Consider the following 21400-nt stretch of genomic DNA (forward strand, 5'->3'; position numbering starts at 1 on the left):
GTATACTATTATTGACTGACGTTAGATTAAAAAGCATGTCCTTATTACTCTCTCCTGTCATTAACTTGCCAGGAAAGGTCAGTCAAGAAGTATATTATTACTAAATTGTAGACTCACACATTTGTAGCTGCAGCAGGAATAAAGCCACGGAGGACTAGAGCCAAACTTTGGGCAGGCCCAGAGCCTAGTCTTGTTCTCACTCCCCACACTTTGTAACAAGGCCAACTGCTCCCCATCCAGATCTGCTGTCATTTTGTCTATATTCTGTTCTGGAAGCAGGAGGATTTTTCTTACTGTAGGTTTTCCTCAAATGCCTCAGGGTACCTCTGTGCTATGTAAGGAATCTGGATCTAAGCCTGCACTCAAGTTCCAACCTATTGGCCATCAATACAAGGCGTATTCAAGCGCATGGTGTGCTTGATCTAAGAGATAGAGGGAAAAGAGAGTGAGCAAATGCTTTCTACTCAAAGTGCATATTTACCTGTGTCATAGAGGGATTAGTGTGCTTGTTTCTGGCCTCTCTGTTATTTAATGCTTCCTGCAGCCATGCTAGTTGATCATCACCAAACAGTGGACAAGACGCTGCCAAATCCTTCCTGAAAGAGTCTGACACTGCTGCTGTAAAGCAGATGGGATCTGTAAGCAACCTGTCCTAAAGTGAATCTGTCAGTGCACATCAGGAATCAAACCTCAAGCAAGAACTTGGAATGATAGAGAACGGGCAGGGAAGGAATTGGACATCAAACGTTTTGCTGATCCAGACATTACAGAGGCAAATCCATAGTTTCAGCGACAAAAGGTCCTTGTATCTTCACTGATTTCATTGATTTCTGAAAATCCTAAATTTAAGTGCATGAACTCCTTTCATAGAGATGTTGTTGAAGTACACAGAATGCCACTGTGCAGTGACTTAAGAATTTTGGGAGCCTTTGCTTGATATTTCATGTCATTGGCATAAAATCGTAAGATTGGGGTTGGGTTGGACTCAACTTGTTCCTTTTCCAGAGCTTTGTTGGAATGGTCCTTCAGTTGCTCTAAACTTAACACTAAGATTTCAGCATGAATCCATCTCAGAGGTGAAAATGAGAATTATTCTTTGTCCCAACATTGTGGACTTACAGATGCAGCAGTAGGTTACTGACAAAGACAGAAAAAAGCAACTCTTGCTAAATCAAAGCTGTATTTAGTCTTTGGTCCCTCTGCTTCCTGCTTTAGACAAAAAGATTTATTACATTTTTTGATTTAGAATAAAGCTCCTTACAAACTTCAAAACTGTGACTTTCAGGAATAATGTCATTGTTCTGGCCTGACACCCTCTTCCCCCTTCTTTCCCATTCCCAAATAACCTCCCTGAAATTGTCTGTGTTACTGTATGTTTTTATTCTTTGACCCTTGCATGCCTAAGGGAATTGATTCACAAATGGCTTGTGTTCACAAAACTGGTGGAATGAAACCCACATTTTAGAGATGCGACTTGGAAGCTTTTAAAAGGGCATAAGTGAAGGAATAAAACATTGGGTGAAGTTTCCAGAGTGATTTGAGAAAGTGATTCCTAAGTGAGTTAGGAGAATATAAAGAAGATTCTGACATTTATTGTTCATCTCTTAAAGATACGGAATGATGAGCCATTACACATACATTTAAGCATCTTTGTAAGTGTGCTTCAGGATATATGTTATTCTACTTCTGCAAGAATGGTGGGAGGCAGGTAGGGTGTGTGCGACTCCAGAACCAGCTCATCTTTAAAGTAAATCTCAGGAGTACTGTGTGGTGAAAGTAAGAGGAAGGTAGAAAGAGACATTGGCATTGCAGTGGGAGGGAAGGGAGGAAGGAAGGAACGAGCTGTTTGCCCTTCAAGAAGGGGTTTAAATATTCAATAACCATTTAAGTATTTGGAAGTATCATCCCTTTCCACAGACAAAAATAAGAGATACCTGGTTGATACGCTGAATGAAGGGTGAACATGCAACCTGAAAGTGAGCTGGAGAGGAACCCAATTCTCTTAATGTGCAAAACCAAAGCAGGGGAGACAAGGTGGGAAGATAATAGTATCTGCCACTAGGTCATTCTGGCTGTTTTACATCCTTCCTACTGACTGTGCTTTTTTCCAGCACATCTGTATTTATTTTGGTCTCAAAATCCCCCTTCCTAGCAACTATCCTATCTCTAGTCTGCTGTGTTTCAGAGGTGTCGCACCAGATCCTGAAGCAAAGAGTGAGAACACCAAGCTCTGCATAATGCAGGTGCCCAGGAGAGCAGTAGGCAGGCTGGTTGCTATAACAGCTTGTAGCTGTGGAACATCTTCAATTCCAGAAAAGATCCCAAATCTCTTTATGGACAAAGTTGAGAGAAGGTAAAATGCACTACGAACAAGTTGGGAAAAGCTGAAAGAGGTAAAATACCGGTTTTAATGTGGTATCTAGGATAAACAGCACTGACCTACTAAGTACTCTGTGTGCATAGATGGGAAAGGTAGTGAGACTTTTTCTCCTTTATTTTTAAACATTCTTTCAACATCTGTGAAATGGGGATAGCAACTTCTCCCTTTTTTCTAGCACTGGTTCAGAAGAAGAATCAAAATTGCAAAAGACTCTTTCAACATGGCTCGAAAACCCTGTGGTTTAGGAAGTTTACTACATTGTACTCATCAGCTGTATGTTTCTTTATGGAGGACAGTTATGTTAGATGAAGGCTGAAATGAGAACTGACACTGGACTGTGTCTGTGCAGCCTGGTCTCCTTCTGCTAATGATAGAAATGAGGAGGTCTATCCTTGTGGTCTTAACAGCCTTGATTGTGGTGATCTAATTCAGGAAACATTTAAGTGTTGGAGTGGTCAGGCAAAACCCCCCTGTGAATTGTTTGGTGAATCTAAGACATGCTTAAGATCTCTCGAGAGTCCAAAGGTATTTGCTCTATATTCTTATCAGAAAAAAATTTCCCCTGCAGTGTGACACTGCTTTGCATATCAAGACTGATCTTTCCTGGTAAATTTATCAGTTATCTTAAGGAAAAAATAATGGCTAGTATCAAGACTACTGTTATGGTAATCCTGGGACAGCTTTAACTTTGCAGAAGTAGAGCATAAGTTGTTTTTTGTTGTTTTTTGTTTGTTTGTTTGCTTGCTTGCTTTGTTTGGGTTTTTTGCTTGTTTGTTTTTGTTTTGTTTTGTTTTACTGAAAAAGGAGAAATGGTTATATTCTAAATCTCCACCACCTGCCACCATAATGTTCAACAGCATACAAACGAGGCAATGTGTATTAAGTTATGACTCCAAAATACGGATTTTTTTTTTTTTTCTGAAGGTTTCTGGGAAAGGATTGGGCAAAAAAAGGTTAAATGGCTTATGTATGCCACGCATTTTGATAGCTGGTTGGATAGGCTGACCTCCCAAGCTCCATTTCATAATAACTGGTGTGAATTGATAGTTCTGTGATTCACTTACTACTTCTATGCAGGCAAGAATGTTGCTCTCAACAGAAAATATAGTTTACATGACTAATGTGCTTATCTAGATATGCTAACTCTTGCAACAAAAGTTAAAAATATATAGATTTATTTTTAGCAAATATCAAAATAGTATTTTGCTTATATGATTATTTCTCAAAATAATGGAGTACTTTGCCCAAGTTTCCAATGGAAATAATCTTTCCCTTCTTCACCCTCCTTAATTTCAAGGATAAATTTTTAAATTTATCATTTCACTCCTTCTATAAAGTTTTCTAGTTTTTGTTTGTTTGTTTGCTTGCTTGCTTTTTTCTTCCCTACTTATTTCTTGCATTTTAAGCCTAGAAGGAAATGTTTCCTTTCAATGTAAGTTGAAACCTTTTTGGAAAACAGAAGCCAGTCCTATTTTAGAATAGGGTTTCTTGTGATGCAGGGTAAATCACTGCACTGCAGCTGAGAATTTAGGTTGACAGGATGCATCCTGGAACACAGGACTGGGGGGAAATCCTGCATCATCAGGATCTGTTCCCTACTACTGCAGACAACCACATCACATAATCCCTTTCATAAGTTTATCGAGCCTCATCTTTAAACTAATTAGGTCGTTTGCTCTCACTATCCTTGTTGGAAAGCAGTTCCAGAGCATCACTCCTCTGACGGTTAGAAACCTTTTTCTAATTCCCAAATCAAATTTATTCATGGTCAATTTATACTTATTTGTCCTTGTGCAATATTGTCCTTTATTTTAAATGCTGCTTCTTTTCTCCTTGATATTTACTGTGGGGATGTAGCTAGCAATCTTATCTATGCTGAGCTTCTTTTCCGTTTTGCTAGACAGACAGAGCAAGCTCTTAGTTCTTTCATAAAACACAAACTTGGTAATATCTCTTTGGCTCAAGGTTTTGTATTCCACCTTGTGGAACACAAATGTGGGGAATGATACCCCCTGTACATGCTGAGGCTTCACAACAGCCTTGTTAATGGCAATGGTACTCTTTTCCCTGATCTTGAACATTCTTCTTGGCATGAGCTTTGTTTTAACTGCTGGAGGCAGCATTAGAGCAACACACTGAGATGAAGCCACTGTCCTTTCCTCTTTGCACTTGAAGAAAGAAATGTTATGAGATCTTTAATGACTGATTTGGGATGCTGACATCCCTGGACATGCATTTCAATGTGTTATAAGATGTCATGTCATGTAATGCTCACTGGATGACCACTGACTTTCTACCTTTCCAGGCATTCTCTGACCTCTCAAAGACCTCCACGGACCTTGAATGCTGAACAAAACCAGAAAAGTAGCTGCAAGTCACTGTGACTTGCTCCCTCATTCACAAAGTAATATACAGTGCAAAACCATGTGTGAGGGGAAAGGCTGATGGCATGTAGTCCTTACTGGTCTGGGATTTGAGCTGCGAGGAAAGCCTTTGCAAATAGAATCCTTTTGGGGAAACAGAGTTTCATGAGTTCTGCAGGAATTGTAGCCAAAGGGGTGGTGGTATGACTGCAGGGCATTTGCTGAAGAACTGTGAAAATCTTAGACATGGTAATGCAGAGCAGATGAGAGACTTTGTAGATATCTGACTGTATTCCATGGAGGGCGAAGACAAGAGGTAGAGTAACACGGTCATTATCTATAAAGATAAGCCACCAGTCCAGTGTGTCAGGGGACTGTCACTGAGGAATGCTTTTCAGTTGGACAGACCTGAGCATGAATCATCAAATGTCATGCTATCACACTGCCATGTTAAATCATAATATATGGATATCAAAGCAATAAATTGATGTTGCATAAGCTGTAGATGCAAAATTGTGTCCATTTATTGGGTAAATTCAGTAAGACACTTAAAACTGAAGCACCTGTCTACAAAACATGTCCTTATCGTCTCAGAGTATGAAATTCTTACAGGATGCATCCTTGATAGTGCGTCACTTAAATCTCTTTGTAGAGAGAAGAGAGGGAAAAAGAAAATGAAAAAGTACTGCATGAGTGGAGTCTGAGTGGTGTGAAGAAGGTTTGGATGCATGTCTGGGGTTGAAAGGAACAGAAGGGTCTTCCAGAGGCATCTAATATTGGGGCTGTTTAATAAGAACTAGGACAAGAGATTTCTGCTTTTCACTATTTTACCAGTTTCCCAAGGTAAAGTATCCTGCCTTCCTAGCTATAGGATGGTATTCTGTGTATCCTGATAAACCTAATCTGTTGCAATTAAATCGTATGGTGATCATATCACATGTTTGAATTCAGGCAGTGAATTACTTCACGTATACTGGAGAAAGGAACTGCATGCATTTATTTTTATGAGGATGCTGATTTGGTACGATCCGTACAAGTACAGAACAAAGACAGTCCAGTGACAGAAGCCAGAGCACAGGCAGTGGAGAAATAGTGTGTAATGATATAACTGACAACTCCTACAAAGCATACATATATTAAGGTAGTTTTATTATAGGGGCAATTTAAATTATAATGTTTTGTGAATTCTCATTTTCGTTCAAACCAGAACCAAACACATACAAACAAAATCTCAGATAATCTTGTATTTTCACTCTTAAAAATGACTATGCATAGATTTTATAGTCTTTGGGGGGGTGGATGTATATGTAATCTTTTTCTTGCAGTTGGGAAAATATTATTTAGTATTCCTATTGGCATTCTCTTATTATCATGCAGAAGGTATCATCACAAGAAATCTAGTTTATCAGCAGAGGTAGAACTATAGAAGAAATCCTGTGATAAATTAGTTCCATATCGAGCAATGTTGATTTACTGGAACCAAAATATTTAACAAACTCTTCTACTCAAAGCTTCTGCCAGCTGATGTATTTGGATCTTGAAAGGTTCCCTGTTTTTCTGTAAATGAGATGATAAGATACTTGGAGCCCTGTGGGTCACACTTCTAAAGCTGTAACCTCTTGATTCACCCTTTGGACTCGGTGAAATCAGATTACAGATGATCCTGGAAGCAGGCTTTTATGGTGCATGTTTGCTAGTCAGGAGCATATTACTTTTCCTGGAAAATTTATTTACAATAAATCATAAAAAAACTGCCATAAAACAGACAAAGCCCCTTAAGTCTGTTTACAGGAAAAACAAGAACTTAAATGTTAAAATGTAAGGAATGGCTGTGAAAAACGACAAATTCAGTTTCATCAAGTAATTACTATATACACAGAGATTGCATTTGGCCCAGAAGTCCCTGAGCCACAAGGCTGGAGACTGAGAAGAATACCCAGAGGAGGCATTATGCACATCCTCTCCTGATATTCTTCTTGGGGCGTCTGCTTCTGGCCACTGTTGGAGACAGGATATCGTATGAGATGGACTTTCTCTGACCTAGTACTGTCATCCTTACATAATGTCCTAATCCACTCCATTTAAAGACAACAATATTTGTTGTTTGGTTTTTTTTAAACTCATTAAACTCTACTCTCCTACTTTCTGACATCAGCAGGGATTCTCCAGTGAGTTTCAGCCTCCCAGAGATTCTCAGCAGCTGGCTCACTATTTTTAGCATTCATGATGGAAAAAATAATTAAGTGAAATCATATCATTGATGCGTATTTGTTTCCAGGCATCCACTAGCCAGTGACTCATATACTGGTAACAGGAAAAGTTTTGGTAGGCCACTGTATTCAGAAGATATCCTAGAAAGTCTCCTTCATCCATCTTTTAATGTCTTGTGCAAAATGGCTTCCACTAGTTTCTTTTGAGGAGTCTGCTCTACAGTCTGAATGCTTTCCCATTGGGAACTATTTGCTGCTACTGTGTTAGTACAGACATGGCTTTGTGTTCATTCTTGGTTTGAGATTCTCTCATCTCTATTAAATCAGTAGAGAAATAAATATAAAGCAACATGTCATATTAAACCTAAAAAAAAAAAAAAAAAAAGCTAAACAAAAAAAACACAAACCAAAACCTAGCAGAATTACACTTGCTTTTTTACAACTGACTGTCATTTTTTCCTTGAAATTGATCTTTATAAAATAAGAAAAGTATACTACTCAAAAAAACTTAGTGGGTGGCTGGCTGCTCAGCTCTGTGCAACACCTTAAAAATTGTAGACAATTGCCCAGCTGACTGCAGATGGATTGCATTTTAATATAACTTTCCATGTCAGTCAGTGGACATTCTGACTTGTTTTCTTAAAAGAATTGTCTTTCTCTTGTGTTAGACAAAGTGTTAAACTGTTGGATAGAATTGTAAAAGTTAGAAATAGGGAGAGGAGGGGGAATGGAGGCCCACTGAATGCATTTGTTCTTGGATCAGTATTAACTTTTGTTTATGGTTTCAAGTGACTTGAGTAATTAAAGTTCCATGAAAGACTGATTTACTCTAATGGCAGGGAGAGACATTTAGTTATGTCTACTTTTACCTTCTGTAGGGTCATAAACTTCCATCTTATAATTTGCAATTGTGCTATATTGTGTGAGAATCCGTGGTCATTATTCTGCTCTAAGGTTGCAAGCATCTCTCTCTCCTTATGCCTCACAGTGGAATAAGAGGACAAAAATCTTACAGAACTGTCATATAAACAGTGACATTCAAGATGTTGGAATATTGCTGGGTTAAAAGTCTGTACTTGGGGTCGCCCCCACCCCATGTTGATTTAATTCTTCTTTCTGCCTTTTTCCTTCCTCCCAATACACACACACTTACAGACACTCCTTAACCACGTTTAAGGGCCTATTCCCCTATTGCGTATAAACTTATAGGATCTGGCAAAGCTCAGGTTGTGTGGTCATGAATTGCACTCATACATGTAAACTTAAATGAAAATGAAATTAAATAAACAAAGATGGACACAATTTCAAAGCAATATATTTCACAATGGCAATATGTTACAATTACACAAAATGTACACCTGGTTTAATGGGTCATTTAGCAGTAATTATTTGAAACTTTTTGTCCTGCCCTTTCAAGTGGTAAGAGTTTATATTCATGGGTAGCTCATGGATACAGAAATAGAGTGGTTTCAAATTGGGTCCAGCTTTTCGAAACACCCTGCATATTCTTGACTAACAGATCAATTAGATGCAAAAGCCACCTTGGAGGCTGTGCGGGGGTAGCAAACCCTGATGTTCCCAACAGTTAGGAAGCATTGCTGATGCTTAGCCTAAATGTTCTGTTGTTGAATTTCATGTTGTTATTTTCTGGAATCTACCCTGAACAACCTTACTCCATACTTTGTGTTTGCACCTTCAAGGCTTGTAGCTGGTTATCATTTATCCTCCTGGGTCATCATTTACCCAAGTTGTACACATGTAGTTCTCTTAATCTTCATTCTTAAAGTCAGTCTTTCCAGACCATTAAGAATTTCTATTATTTATCTCTGAACTCCATCTTTTCTCTTCCCTTCCCCTTCCCCTTTCTCTTCTTTCTCTTCTTTCTCTTCTTTCTCTTCTTTCTCTTCTTTCTCTTCTTTCTCTTCTTTCTGTTTTCCTTTCTCTTTATTTTGTTGTTTGTTTGTTTGTTTGTTTGTTTTCCCCTTCCATGTGTTTCTTAATACTTACAGGTGATTATAGCTGGCAGGATAATTGTAGATGTAGGTTTTCTATTGATGTCAAAGAAAGGAAGTGTCTTTGATCTGGAAGTGACATACACATCATTGTATGTGATATTGCCCATTAGTATCTGAAAGTGTCTTTTGACATTACTGCATTTCAGCTTCCTATGTCCTGCTGAACATTCGGACATTTGCCTCTGTGCCTATTCTTTGCCTGTATTTTAAGAGCTGAATCATGCAGGATGCTAGGCATGGCTAATCCTCCCCAGCAGGGATTCAGGTGACTGGGCACAATTTTAAGGGGCTCAGCACCCTCTAGGATCTGTTGTGATTTATTCTCCATTCCTCTTCATGTGTGAAATCTTCGTTGCTGTGCTGTTTAAATTTAAGATCAGATCTCCTGCTTTGCTAGATAGCTCTTCCATCTTGATGAAACTGACATTTATCACACATATTCCTCCTACCAGTCCTCAGTGCTTTGGGAGCTACACTGTTCATCCAATCTAATTTCATTTCTCAAAGCAAAAATTTCTGTTAAAAGCCTTATTAAATTTTTTACTGAAACAATCTACTTTATAATCATTATTCACTAATTTTTAAGTTGATCAACAACAACGACAAAAAAAGTGATCAAAATACCTCTCTGGTTGTGATTACTACACACTTCACCTTGTGTTCTCTATTCATCAGGAAATTGTACTTCCTTCACTTCACACTGACAAGAGCTCTTTTAAACCTTGTGCACTGAAACTTTTAAAATTACACAGATCTTGTTGTAATTAATTGCACTGTTTCTTTTTCACTTCAAAGATTACATCTTTTTACCTTTTGTAAAAATTGGAATTTTTAGACTTAAATTCACACACTGTTTGTTTTTAACTTCTTAACCAGGAACTCGTTTCCAAAATAATGGATGGGAAAATACACCTGGATGCAAGGGATGCAAGGGATGTGTTTCCAGTTTGGTTTTGAGACAACCTACTTGGGGCATAACATCTTAGTGAATTTATGCAGGAATTTGTCCAGGATTATGGAATGCAGCCTGATAGGTGTTTGTAACTCTGGGTAGAGTCTTTGGAGGTTTTGGTTCAAGGCTGATGTTCAGTACAAACGATTTGCGTGGCTTTGGACAGATGGTTAAATCTTCTTCCAGTCTGTACATGCCTGGTCATGTTCCTAAATGTACACTTGAGCCAAGCTCTTAAAGCAAGCTTGTGTAATGCAACAATGGGTGAACTTAGAGCTTTTTGGCAGAGAAGCAGTGGAAGCCCATATTCTTGGGACCTGTCTCTCTTCCTCTGTGCTATAACAGATGTGACCTTTGAGAAGCCTTTACCATCTTTCTTGGCCATGTTCTCAGAGCAACTAATTTCACCTTGCTTTCTTTCTTGTGCACAGGCAGAATATGTGTCTTGTTGTTCTCAGCCATAAGCAGATAGAGGTCCATTAATTAAGAAGATTACTTCATCTCTGGCTGCTTGCAGAAGGTGATCCTACTTCATGCTATTCTATGGCCTATAGTTAATGAAGAAATCAGATTGAGAAAGAAGGGTAAGGAGAAATAGGAGATAAGAGACAATACTTGTTTGCTCCTAGCATCACTTAGAGGATAGAAGAAACTATTCAAAGTCAAAACATATGGAAAACAGCATCTGGTTATGGGAGCCTGGATGTTAATTGCCCTGACAGCTGAAATTTGTCTCCAGAAATCTTATGAAGCCAGCTGGTATTGTAGAGTTTTCTCTGGCTCATATTGTGACTCTTACAAGTTTCTGGAGACTTCCAGTCTCAGGATGATAATCTTGCAGGAGCAGCTGCTGCTTAAAGATTTTAATTTCTATATCAGCTGGAATCAGAAAATACATTCGTTGTGGATTTGGATTTGATTTCTAATATAAAAGTCCTAAAGTGGCTTCAGATGCACTTACTTGAATCTAAACAAAACCCTCTAGAACTTAGCAAAGAGATTCTAATGTTGTCCTGTTTACAGCTCTTGCATACAAGGTGAGGAGAAAAACTTGATCATAAGTAACAGCAATGTATTGACGTTGATTTTGAGAGGTGTCTTAAAGGTTCCATTCTGAATCAGAGTTATTCAATCGGAAAAGCATGGACTTGCAAACTTGGTAAGAACAATAACTCCAGAGAGATAATTACAATAGTCTGCTTCCGAATGGGCTAGAAGTTGTCTAACAATAGCTCTTTCCTGAAGTCATTTTAATGCCTTTTGCTTTCAACCTTGAGCTGGAAATGTCAGAAGTCTATGTTGACACGTGTGCCCTGTCTCAGAGAAGAAAGAATATGAGGCTCTTTGGAGCATATGGAAGTTTGTATTTAGAACAGTTTACTTGCATGTACCTGGACAAAACTATAAATAACTAAATATTTGATGATGCTATCAACACGACACTCACTGCATGGCCCTGACATTTTTTTAAGGGTAGAAAATATTGACTTTTCTTATGTTTTTAAGTACAAACACATTTCTTGCAAACAGAGTTGATGTTATGTTACAAGAAATTTTTATTCCTCACCCTGGTGAAAGATAATGAACAGTAAGAAAAAAAAAAAATCAACTCTATGTGGATGCAGAAAGGCAAGTCTTGGAAAATGTTGTATGTGGTAGAACAGTGTAATTTATTTAGAGATGGTTTTTCTTTATGTTTGCTAAGATTCAAGGTGTGAAAGTGAATATTGTTTAACAGTAGCCTAACCTCTGGGTAATAGTTGAGAATTCCTGAAGAAGGGTCCTCAAAAGAAGTGGATCCAAAAGTCAAAATAAAATTAAGAAGAGGAGGAAAAGTTTTTGAAATAGCTAAGTGTTTCAAAAAATCCACTGAGTTATTCATATGTTGCTAACAATAGAAATAATTTGAAAGGCAAGACCCACAACAGCAGGTACAGAGTCTAATTAATGCACATACTCTAATGAGGTTTAACCCATAACTGTTTCAACAGCATGATTTTTGAGTTCCTGACTTTCACCAGTGAATCACAGGCAAAAAACCCACATCTTTTGTATTTCCTTTGTTTATCAATACACTGGAAACATGAAATCTTGAAGATTTCATTACAATTTTGTAATTACTATTATTATTATTTTTTTTTTTTTCTGAGGCTGTCATGTAAAATGGTAACATAAATATGATTGAAGTAATAGGTAGGTTGAAGTGAGCCAATCTGAGAGGTGATCAGGATTTTAACTTAAACTTGATGATTCGTTACTAACTAAAAGCTAGAACCTACTTATTCATCCTCGCTTGAGTGATTGCTACAGTTTGCCTATGACTTTCTCATCAGTGTCTGAGTTCTGAAATACCAGGAACAGTGTTGCTTGGTCCAGAATACTAGTTGATCATGAGTTTCACTTTAATGTCAGACTTTTTATACTTTAAGATCAAAAGCATGCCCTAATTATTTGATGAATAGCACCTGAGATCATGGATCTCTCCTTACAACATGGAGTCTGCAGTTATTAGGCAACAAATGAGAAGCTGAAGGGAGACTGGTCTATATAAAAATAAGTTTTTTACTGTAATTCAAAGCATCTACTGTTTGCAGTCTCTATTAGGCACACCAGCAATCTTTTTTGGAAGACAACTACCTTAATCAATAATGTACATTCTTATTTCTCTGATGGGGAGTCCATTCATTGGAGATTTGCTGTCTGTATGGAAAACAGACACTTGTTCTAGGAAGTAAAATGTTCTGGCTAGCTACACTTGCAGAAACCTGAGCAGTGAATGTTGGATTGATATGGGCTCAGATGATCAAAAGTGTCTCAGAAGTTTCACTATGAAATTTAAAGCTAAAACTTAGGCAGTTATGGGAAAACAAGAACTGGTATATGCTATGTCAAATCAATTGTTCATTCTGTACCGTACTTTGGTTGTGCCAGTCAGCAAACAACGGTTCAAAGCAACTTGCAAGGAACTTTCAAGACCCCAGGAGAAACTTGTCCTTGTGTGAATCAGAGCTGGAAACTGTTCCCCTCGTCCTGAAAAAAAAAAAAAAAAAAAAAAAAAAAAAAAAAAAAAAGAAAAAGAAAAAAAAAAAGGGAGATCAAAAGCTTTCCAATGGGGTGGAGGTGAGGTAGCTGTGGAGTTGTGGAGTTACTTAGAAGAAAAACAGATGGACCCTCAGGCATCTGCCAGTGACAGTGCACTCCGTTCTGATGTGCAGAAGTCCTGGGCTCAAGACCCTGCTTGCCTGATATAGATTGAGAGTCTGGACTACTGACTATCCTGGAATGAGATTCTCTTGCTGTAGGCTTTGATCAGAAATTGTGTCATGGGGCTGAGAAACACTTATTGATGAAGTATTTCATTGAAGCTCCCTATGAGAAATTTTTGCTCTTTAAAATTGGTATTTTCATTAAAAACCCATTTGTTATAAAAAAACAAGATTAAACCATTGTCTGTGTTTTGTTAAAATGCTTATATACACTGACAGTTACTCAAGTCTCTCTGTTGTCTGACTGGACAAAGCTAAATGTAATTAAGCACTGCTTAGTCTGAGGAGAGACTCTGATTTGCATTATGTATATCTATGTCTCATTTTGAAATATCATAACTGCATTTTAAGTGAGCTAATATTCTGGAAATATGGTTAACTGCATTTCTAGATTTGAACTCTTAACTTGTTATTTTTGTTGGTTTTGTTTATTTGTTTTTAATATTGGTTTATGGGTGTATATGAGTGTGCCTTATGTATGCTTTTACATACAGATCCTTGTCGAGTTATCTACAGTAGGAAAACAACAACATCATAATAGTTAATGAAAATAACATGAGAGGTAAAAGAAAATTAGCATTTCACACAGCAGGGCTTTTAGGATGTTAATCTGCCCTGCAATGTAATTGACAGGGAAGCTGATATCTGGGAAGATTTTTATTCCTATCTTTTTCTCTAAACAGTTAACATTCAGTAGTTGTGCAGCAGGGGAGATGAAAAAAAAAAAAAAAAGAAAAAAAGTTCTAGCCAAGTGAGTGTTCTTTACCAGCAAAGATGTTAACTTTCATCAGAAGGTAGTTAATCACTGAGAGATCAACAGATGAAGAAATTGGATAAAACATTTCCAGTTCCGAAGGTCTTTATTGATTGTGTCCCCCTCAAGAAAATTCAGCTCAATCTCTGAAACCCTCAAGTGATTAAACCTTGGGCAGTTCACTGTAGACAGAGCAAATGAGAATTGTTTCAAAACCAGACATGTAGAGCTAGGATAGTTAAAGTGAAAAAAGATTTCTTTCTCACTTTGAAATCCTAGCTGGGAGATGTAATCTGAGATGTTGATTTTAAGGTAAGAGTTTTCTTGAGTGTTACAGTCTTTCTCTGTGTAAGAGATCCCTGAGTCTTGGAGCAAGGAACTGTTTTATTTTCAGGGGAAGAGCTCTCTCAGACACAAACCTAGAGCTTGGAAGCTGTGGGATAGATCTCTGGTCCACCACAGATAATTTGTACACCTTGATCTGAATGTTTCAAAGAAAATTAAGGTACAGAGAGACTGAAGCACCTCTAAGCAAGATGTTCAGACCTGTGACCAGTTGAGAGTTCTTGTTTCCCAGAGATGTAAGTGTTTTGCTCTCAAAGCATCTCCTCTACAAGTCTATAGCTATTCTGAAGTTGGAGCATGACCACTAGCATGTGGTCTAAGGTATGCAGTATTATTACTCTTCTCTATTTTCTGTAAACAGCGTGAATGTCTTGGAGAGCTGTGCCTGAATTGCACTTTGCTTTCTTGAACTCCACTGTGTTCTGCTGGAGTAAAGCTTTTGGTTTCTCTGTGTTTGGGTTTTGGGAAGTTAGATACATTGAAACTCATAGGTGAAAAGGTTCCACACAAGCAGATATTATAAATTGGTTTCTTTGTTCTTTCTTGTGTAACTGTTAACAGAAGGATATCTTGTTCACCAATTCATGTGGTATCCAGGTGTCTAACATAAAACATGGGAAGGCCAATTTAGGAAACCTCATTGTTAAAGTCAATTATTATTATTATTTTAACTAAAAATGTGAAGCCAATTGACTCAATGAAAAACAAGCAAACAACTGATAGCATTGCAATATTCTCATCTTTTCTTCAGCAATGATTCTGAATTTAGTCTTACAGGTATCAGAAGGGCTGTAGTTTTGGAACTTATCACCTGTCAGCTGAGCTGTGGCAACTGGTTGAAGCATACTCTACAGTCACAAATACTTGTGAACCAAAAACTGACTTAGACCACTTGAGACAAGTTTCACTAAACTTAGGGTTATCCTAACTGTTCCAGATTATCACCAATTTAGCTGAGGTCAGTATCTGAGCCAAGGATTCTTCCAAGAGAGGCAATAGATTATGGGTCAAATAATGAACCTAATTTTATGTTGGTGTAATTGCATACCTCTGCTGAGTTACAGGCAAGCTCTCCCCTTGACTGAATTTACACTCCTGAGTTCAGAATCTGCTTTACTTCATGGCTTTCATCCAAGAGTCTTAAAGCACCTAACAAACATTTTAATTTTCCCTCAGAATGGCGAAGAGTAAATATAGGCCCAGAAAGATTAAGGGTCCCTTCCCCATAATCTGTTGAAGTGTATAAGTATTTTTTCATCAGTTTTAGATCGGACTTTTAATGCCTTGTTCGGACAGATAGTAAATACCTGGAAATTATCATGATTATAGTCTAGCTCTTAAACAACATCAATATCTCTGGATCTAGATGTACGGGAAAGCTAAAGGCATGTGTTCTATGAGGTTATGTAATTCTAATAAAATCAGAGGATGTCACCAAAATACATCACACAAGTTGTAGATATTTGATCTAAACAATGGGTAAAGGGGAGAAGGGGAGATACTGCCATGATACCTGTGGCTGTCTGCCAAAATAAGACAAGAAAGGGGGAAAAAAAACCCTTAAACTTATTAATAGACCATCAGTATGCATCAACTTCATCTCCTACCATGGATAACAAGGATTGATTATGGTACAGGTAATGCATATACTTGAGGTAACTGGGAGGCTAGAGGGGACAGGTGGAATGTAATGATGTGAACATGCAACCCTGAAGCTAAAAGCCTGCACCTGAGGTGGCTGTGCATGGCTCTTACACCCCTTATAGAAGGTAGGCATCTCCAGAGGTTTATTCTTCTCCTGTATGCTAGATCAAATGAATGTCTTGCCATTAACAAATATTAAATAACTAAATTTGAGTTAGGTGACCAGTGTTTTTATCCGGCCAAAACAACTTAACTGGTTTAAAGTAACTGAGAGTAAACTGATTCACTGAAGTAATAAGCACTGAGATGTCAAGGAAAAGTTTGCTTTTCTCTGTCCCAGGATGAACTAAGTACTGGTGGGGTGAAATAATTCTTGGTTTTCAGAATTATTCCGTTCAGCTCAGAATGTGTCCCCTGACTGTTTTGCCTCCCAGGCTTGTGCAAAATCTTCAGGAGACTTCCTGGTGTGTTGAAGTTGCCATAGGTGCAATCATTATCCATCTGTATTCTATGCAATTATTATTTACGTTATTGAATTCCCTGGAGGTAAAATTAAAATAGAGCTTGTATTTTTTTTTTTTTTTTTTCCCCTTCTCAAGCGCTTGTTTTTGTTTCCCACTTTTCTTTAACAACCTTGTTTCCCAGGAGACCACTTGATACATCCTCATGTTTCCAAGAGACTGCAGTTCAATAGGTTGAGAGTTAATTGCCATCTGGGAGTTTCCAGATGTTTATGCACTAGCCCAAAGACCTGTCCACTGGTAGCAAATGAACAGCTGGAAAGATACAATCCAAACAAAGGATCTTTTAGCTGATTGACACATTTGAAAATCTTGGCATGTTTGAGAGAAATGGAATTTAAATTAGGAGCAGTTAGGAGCAAGTCCTTCATTACCAATAATTAGTCAATTAGATTTTTTTGTTTAAATTCAGATATAATTCTCAAGCACTGTACTCAGTCAGTCACAGTCACCCATACAAAGAGATGACAGAAATAATGCATAGCCTTCACTCTATCTTTCCTTAAGTGAGACGTGTTCAGAAATATTCATCGTACTGATGAACATAGGCTGTTCCAGGAGGCTGGATGGTGCAAATAATTAGTAATGGAATATGAAGCTTTTCACCCAGAAGTCAGATTCACATCCAGCCCAAAGAGCTATTGGCAAGTGAGTTGAGCTTAAGTTGAGCTACTTAAGCATTTACTATCAAAATGGGTTTTTCTTTTTTGTGTGTTTGTTTTTTTTTTTTTCCTTTGTTCCAGTGAAATAAGTAGTTCTGTACACAATCAAAAGTTTTAATGGGGAAAGTTGGTTGTTTTGAAATTGTTTTCCATCTGAGTAATCAAAACTTTTAAAAATAACTTTTTTCATCGGTTTGCCTTTTCTCTGTGAAACCTAGTATAGCTGCTTCTTATGACATTATTTCAAGACTCAGCTGCTTAGGGTGTTGTATCCTGTAGCACTAACCAAAGTGTTCAGTGTTCTTTCTTTAAACAGCGTTCATCAGACACTAAGAAAATGAAGAATCCTTTGGAGGGGTCATATGGACATTGAAAGAGGTAGCCTAGGAGAAGTAACACCTGAAAGAGGTGCTACAGTTGTAGTTCCATTAAGCATCACAATACAAAGGACAGGTTAAGTATTTTGGTGTTTCTAAGTAGGGATGGGGCAATAAATCTTTCTACCTTTCATTCTAATGCACAAGGAACTGAAATATAGAAATAATTGCAGGATGGAATAATATGTATGTGTTGTTTTATCACAAGCCACATACTAATGTTTTTGGAGAAATACTGCTCTAGTTGATGGCTGATTCTTAGTCTGTTCTTTATAGAGAAATCCAGTGATAAGCAAAACAGAGACAAAAAAACCCCATGCACTATGAACTATGAACTCTGGTTTATTCCAGTTGGCTGTTGCTAGGATGGAACTTCTTACTGTCTCTAAGCAATCAGGATTTACTTGAAGTAAATAAGGTATTATTTTGCCTAAATAAATTACTTTTTGGCCAACAGGAATGGTGTAGACTGTAATTCGTGTGCATGGTGTATTTTTAAGGAGAAACGGAAAAATAAATACCTCAACAAAACACTCTTTTGTCCCTGAATAACATGTTTTTTCTTTATCTGACCATATGAGAGACTAGATTTCTTCTTTTCCATTCCAAAACCTTTATATTCTTAACACCTTGTTTGGGAAACCATTGAGTTTGGATGCATTCTACTAAATAATGTTTCTGGGAGATTGTTGCTTCTACCACTTTCACAAATGTGTTTGGAGAGGACTTAATGGAGGTTTCTTCCTGATGAGAACTTGCCTCCACATACATTTTGTGTGGATCTTGGAAGGAAACTTTGTTCCTTCAGAGAGAAGTAGACTTCTGTCTATTTAGTCTGAATTACAGTCATGATACGGTAGGAATTGCAGGACATTGTTACCCTGAACTGTCGTCATGGTCATCACAATGAGGAGAAAAATATAGCTATCATTATGAGAGCTTTACACTGCATAGTTTATCTCCAGAACAGTGCACTATGATGTGCCTAATTAGAGTGTATCAGCTGCTCCAAGTCTGCTACTAAAAGGAGACTTTCTTATTGTGTCTAGTCAACAGAGAGCTCTCAGCCTGTGATTTAGCACTGAAATTAAATTTAAGCATAGTTTCCCATTTGATTAGCAAGCTATGGGTGACTTTTAAGGGTCCTTTTCAATCTATTACTTTATTACTTCCACTAGCTGTAAACTCTTTGCCACAGTTTCTTCCTCTTCTCTAGTAGGTGCAAACTGAAAACTCTTTAATTCAAAGTTAGAGGGGAATGAATCCAAATAATTCCAATTAGAATATGAAAACTTATGTTCTTGTTCAGTCTCCTTTCTTGATTGTCAACTTCTGATTCTGATTCCCAGTTATAAAGACATAATAAACATGTTTGGCTTGAATAAACCTTCAGAAAGCAATATAGGGTAAGAAATAGAGCAAAAAATATTTTATTTTCCATGCCAAATTGAAAGATTTATCTAGCTTGTAGCTTCATCATGAGAGGAGTGTGGTAACTTTCACAAGACAATCTCTAAGAAAACACATAAATTTATGTTTATAGGAAAAAAAAAGTCTCCCTAGTCTCTTGTGAGTATTAATCTATTTAAAACATTATAAAGAAGAAAATAACAAGTGCATGTTTCTTCAGTAATATTGTCTAAAGAGCCAATTTGGACAAGACAGTGAATGTTTTATAGACAAAAATATCACAGTGTTGATTAGAGCTGAAAAAAGTGTTCACAGTCTGCTGTTTACTCACCTGTGGCATACTTTTTTACATGCATGGGAAGAAGGTGGGTGGGTCAAGATGAGATTATGGGACAAGTTTGTTTCCTTGGCAGTCTCTCTGTACTTGTGCTGCTCTTGGAAGATGCCCACAGTTTAATAGACATGCTGCCTGAACCTTGGAAGATGAGATACCTCAATTTCAAGGAGCTGATGAGGTTGCAGACATTCTGTAGTAACTTCAGAGAAAATGTCCTTTGCATAACAAGCACTTCTTTTGCTGCAGGAACTGGCAGGTTTTCAGTATACTGCAGTAAGAAGGAATAACCTGATCACATCACAAACACACATATAAATGGTGTAAGAGTTTGTAACATCGGCAAATTTTACCAAAAAGTGAGTGTGAAAGTGGAGAGAGAAAGCAGAGCAGGGTTTTTGCTCTCCTCTGCCATGACAGGGCTTTAGCCTTTGCAGTTGATGAGACAACTTTTTGGAAGAATCAAAGACATGATCCATTGAAGCATCTCTGAAGTTCTAATGATTTGCAAAACAACATAGATGTTTTGGATTGAATGTTTGGTATTTGCTGTGATTATCTTTGCATGTATGGCTGGAAGCCAAAGTGCTCTTGCAGCAGCAAGGGCAGGTTGGTGGCTTTCTGATGTGTTGCAATCAGGTAGACTACTTGTGGATGCAAGTCAGGCTAAACAATAGCTGTAGTCCTCTGCAGTAGGAAGTCCCAAGTCCTTGGATGCCCTTTACTTTAAGTACTTGGTACGAAAGAAGGTCACAAGACCTTCAATATGGTGGTAAGGGCCTTGTTCCCAGTGCTGCTGCTGTAGTAGGAGTGAGATCTCATGCCCTTCCTTGACACCATGTAGGTTCTTTGAGATCCTTAATCTTGTACAGTCCTCTGTATCTGATACTTAAGCATGTGTTCAAATGAAAATAAGGAGCCATAGACACGCTGTTGCTCACATTTCATCAAGGCTCGGAGGAAGTGGTGATAGCTTCATTTCTTGACTCTTTACCTACTGAGGAGAGGTTTTCATGACTGATGACTGATTTACTAGGCATGGGGTGATGGTGGGCTGTCTCATTTAAAACTCTGAAGGACTGCTTTTACTGAGGTTTTGCCTTTTGTTTACAGGCTGTGCCTTCCTAACGTACTGCGAAAGGGAGTCTGCTCTAAAGGCCCAGAGTGCACTGCATGAGCAGAAGACTCTGCCGGGGGTGAGTCCAGATTGATTTTTTTTCTTTTAAATCTTTTTTAATAAATCAATTACATGTGGTGTTCTTGTCTTGGGTTTAGAAGCATAATGTATCCAGGTGATTGGATGATTCACTATTTGCATTGTATTAATAAAATCAAGATACCACCAACCCACCCAAATGTGTTCTAAGCAAAAATAAATAAATAAATAAATAAATAAACAACCTAAAATCCTTTTTACTCTTACCAGGAGTCAGGAAAACAGTGATTAACTGGTTATGGGCTGGCTTCTACCAGCCTTACTCAGCTGAGGAAAGGTTCTGACCACTACAATGAAATATTAGAAATGCTCAGTGTGTGCTACCTCTACTATTTTTCCTCTTTGAAGCAGGGTGTGGCAGCAAGAAATCAAGAAACAGATCGCATTATTGAGTTATCACAGAATGAAAACATATTACTGATGACAAAGTGGTTTGACTCAGTTACTTTAGTATTCAAGCAGCTGTAGCAGATTGGAAAGGCGGTGAGACAAGGAGAAATGAGAGAGAGACGAACACAAGATAATGAGGAAAATTATTCACATGCGCAAGATCTAAGGTTCAGACAACACAAGCAGAACTAAAAATAGAATCAGGATTATGTGGGGAAGACCTGCCCTGCTGGGACATGTTTCCAGTTTAGCAATAACCAGGAGGAGGGATTGAGATACTATTTAGATTCAGCAAGGATATGTGGATTGGAAACAGCAGAGTGCAGTACTCCTGTGGCCAGAATAGGGTTGGTTTTATAACGACACAGAAGTCAGTGATCAAATAATTAAGAGTGAGATCCTGATGTCTCCAGGCTGCATATAAACTAAGATGAAATTGGTCCAAGTTCTGTCTTTATTGGTGTAGAATGACTGAGTCCTGTGTACCCATAACCTACCTTTCCAAAAAGCTTGAAACACTTCAGTTGCTTTGTGTTCATGAAGAAAGTTTTGATTCTACTC

At 37.9% G+C, this 21400-nt stretch overlaps 1 protein-coding gene across 15 annotated transcripts in view; it reads left to right on the forward strand.

Annotated features, from left to right (window-relative positions):
• CELF4 (CUGBP Elav-like family member 4) overlaps positions 1 to 21400 on the forward strand; it is a 713325-nt gene that overhangs the window by 72053 nt on the left and 619872 nt on the right. For all 15 annotated transcript variants that reach the window (XR_010469177.1, XR_010469178.1, XM_065046935.1 and 12 more), the window contains exon 2: positions 20347 to 20429. Coding sequence is in view for 13 of the 15 variants with exons in the window: in XM_065046935.1 (XP_064903007.1) it covers positions 20347 to 20429 (83 nt within the window). In the remaining 2 variants the exon portion in view is untranslated. The remainder of the gene's footprint in view (positions 1 to 20346; positions 20430 to 21400) is intronic.

The sequence above is a fragment of the Columba livia genome, chromosome Z (assembly GCF_036013475.1).
Source record: "Columba livia isolate bColLiv1 breed racing homer chromosome Z, bColLiv1.pat.W.v2, whole genome shotgun sequence".
NCBI classification, from domain to species: Eukaryota; Metazoa; Chordata; class Aves; order Columbiformes; family Columbidae; genus Columba; species Columba livia.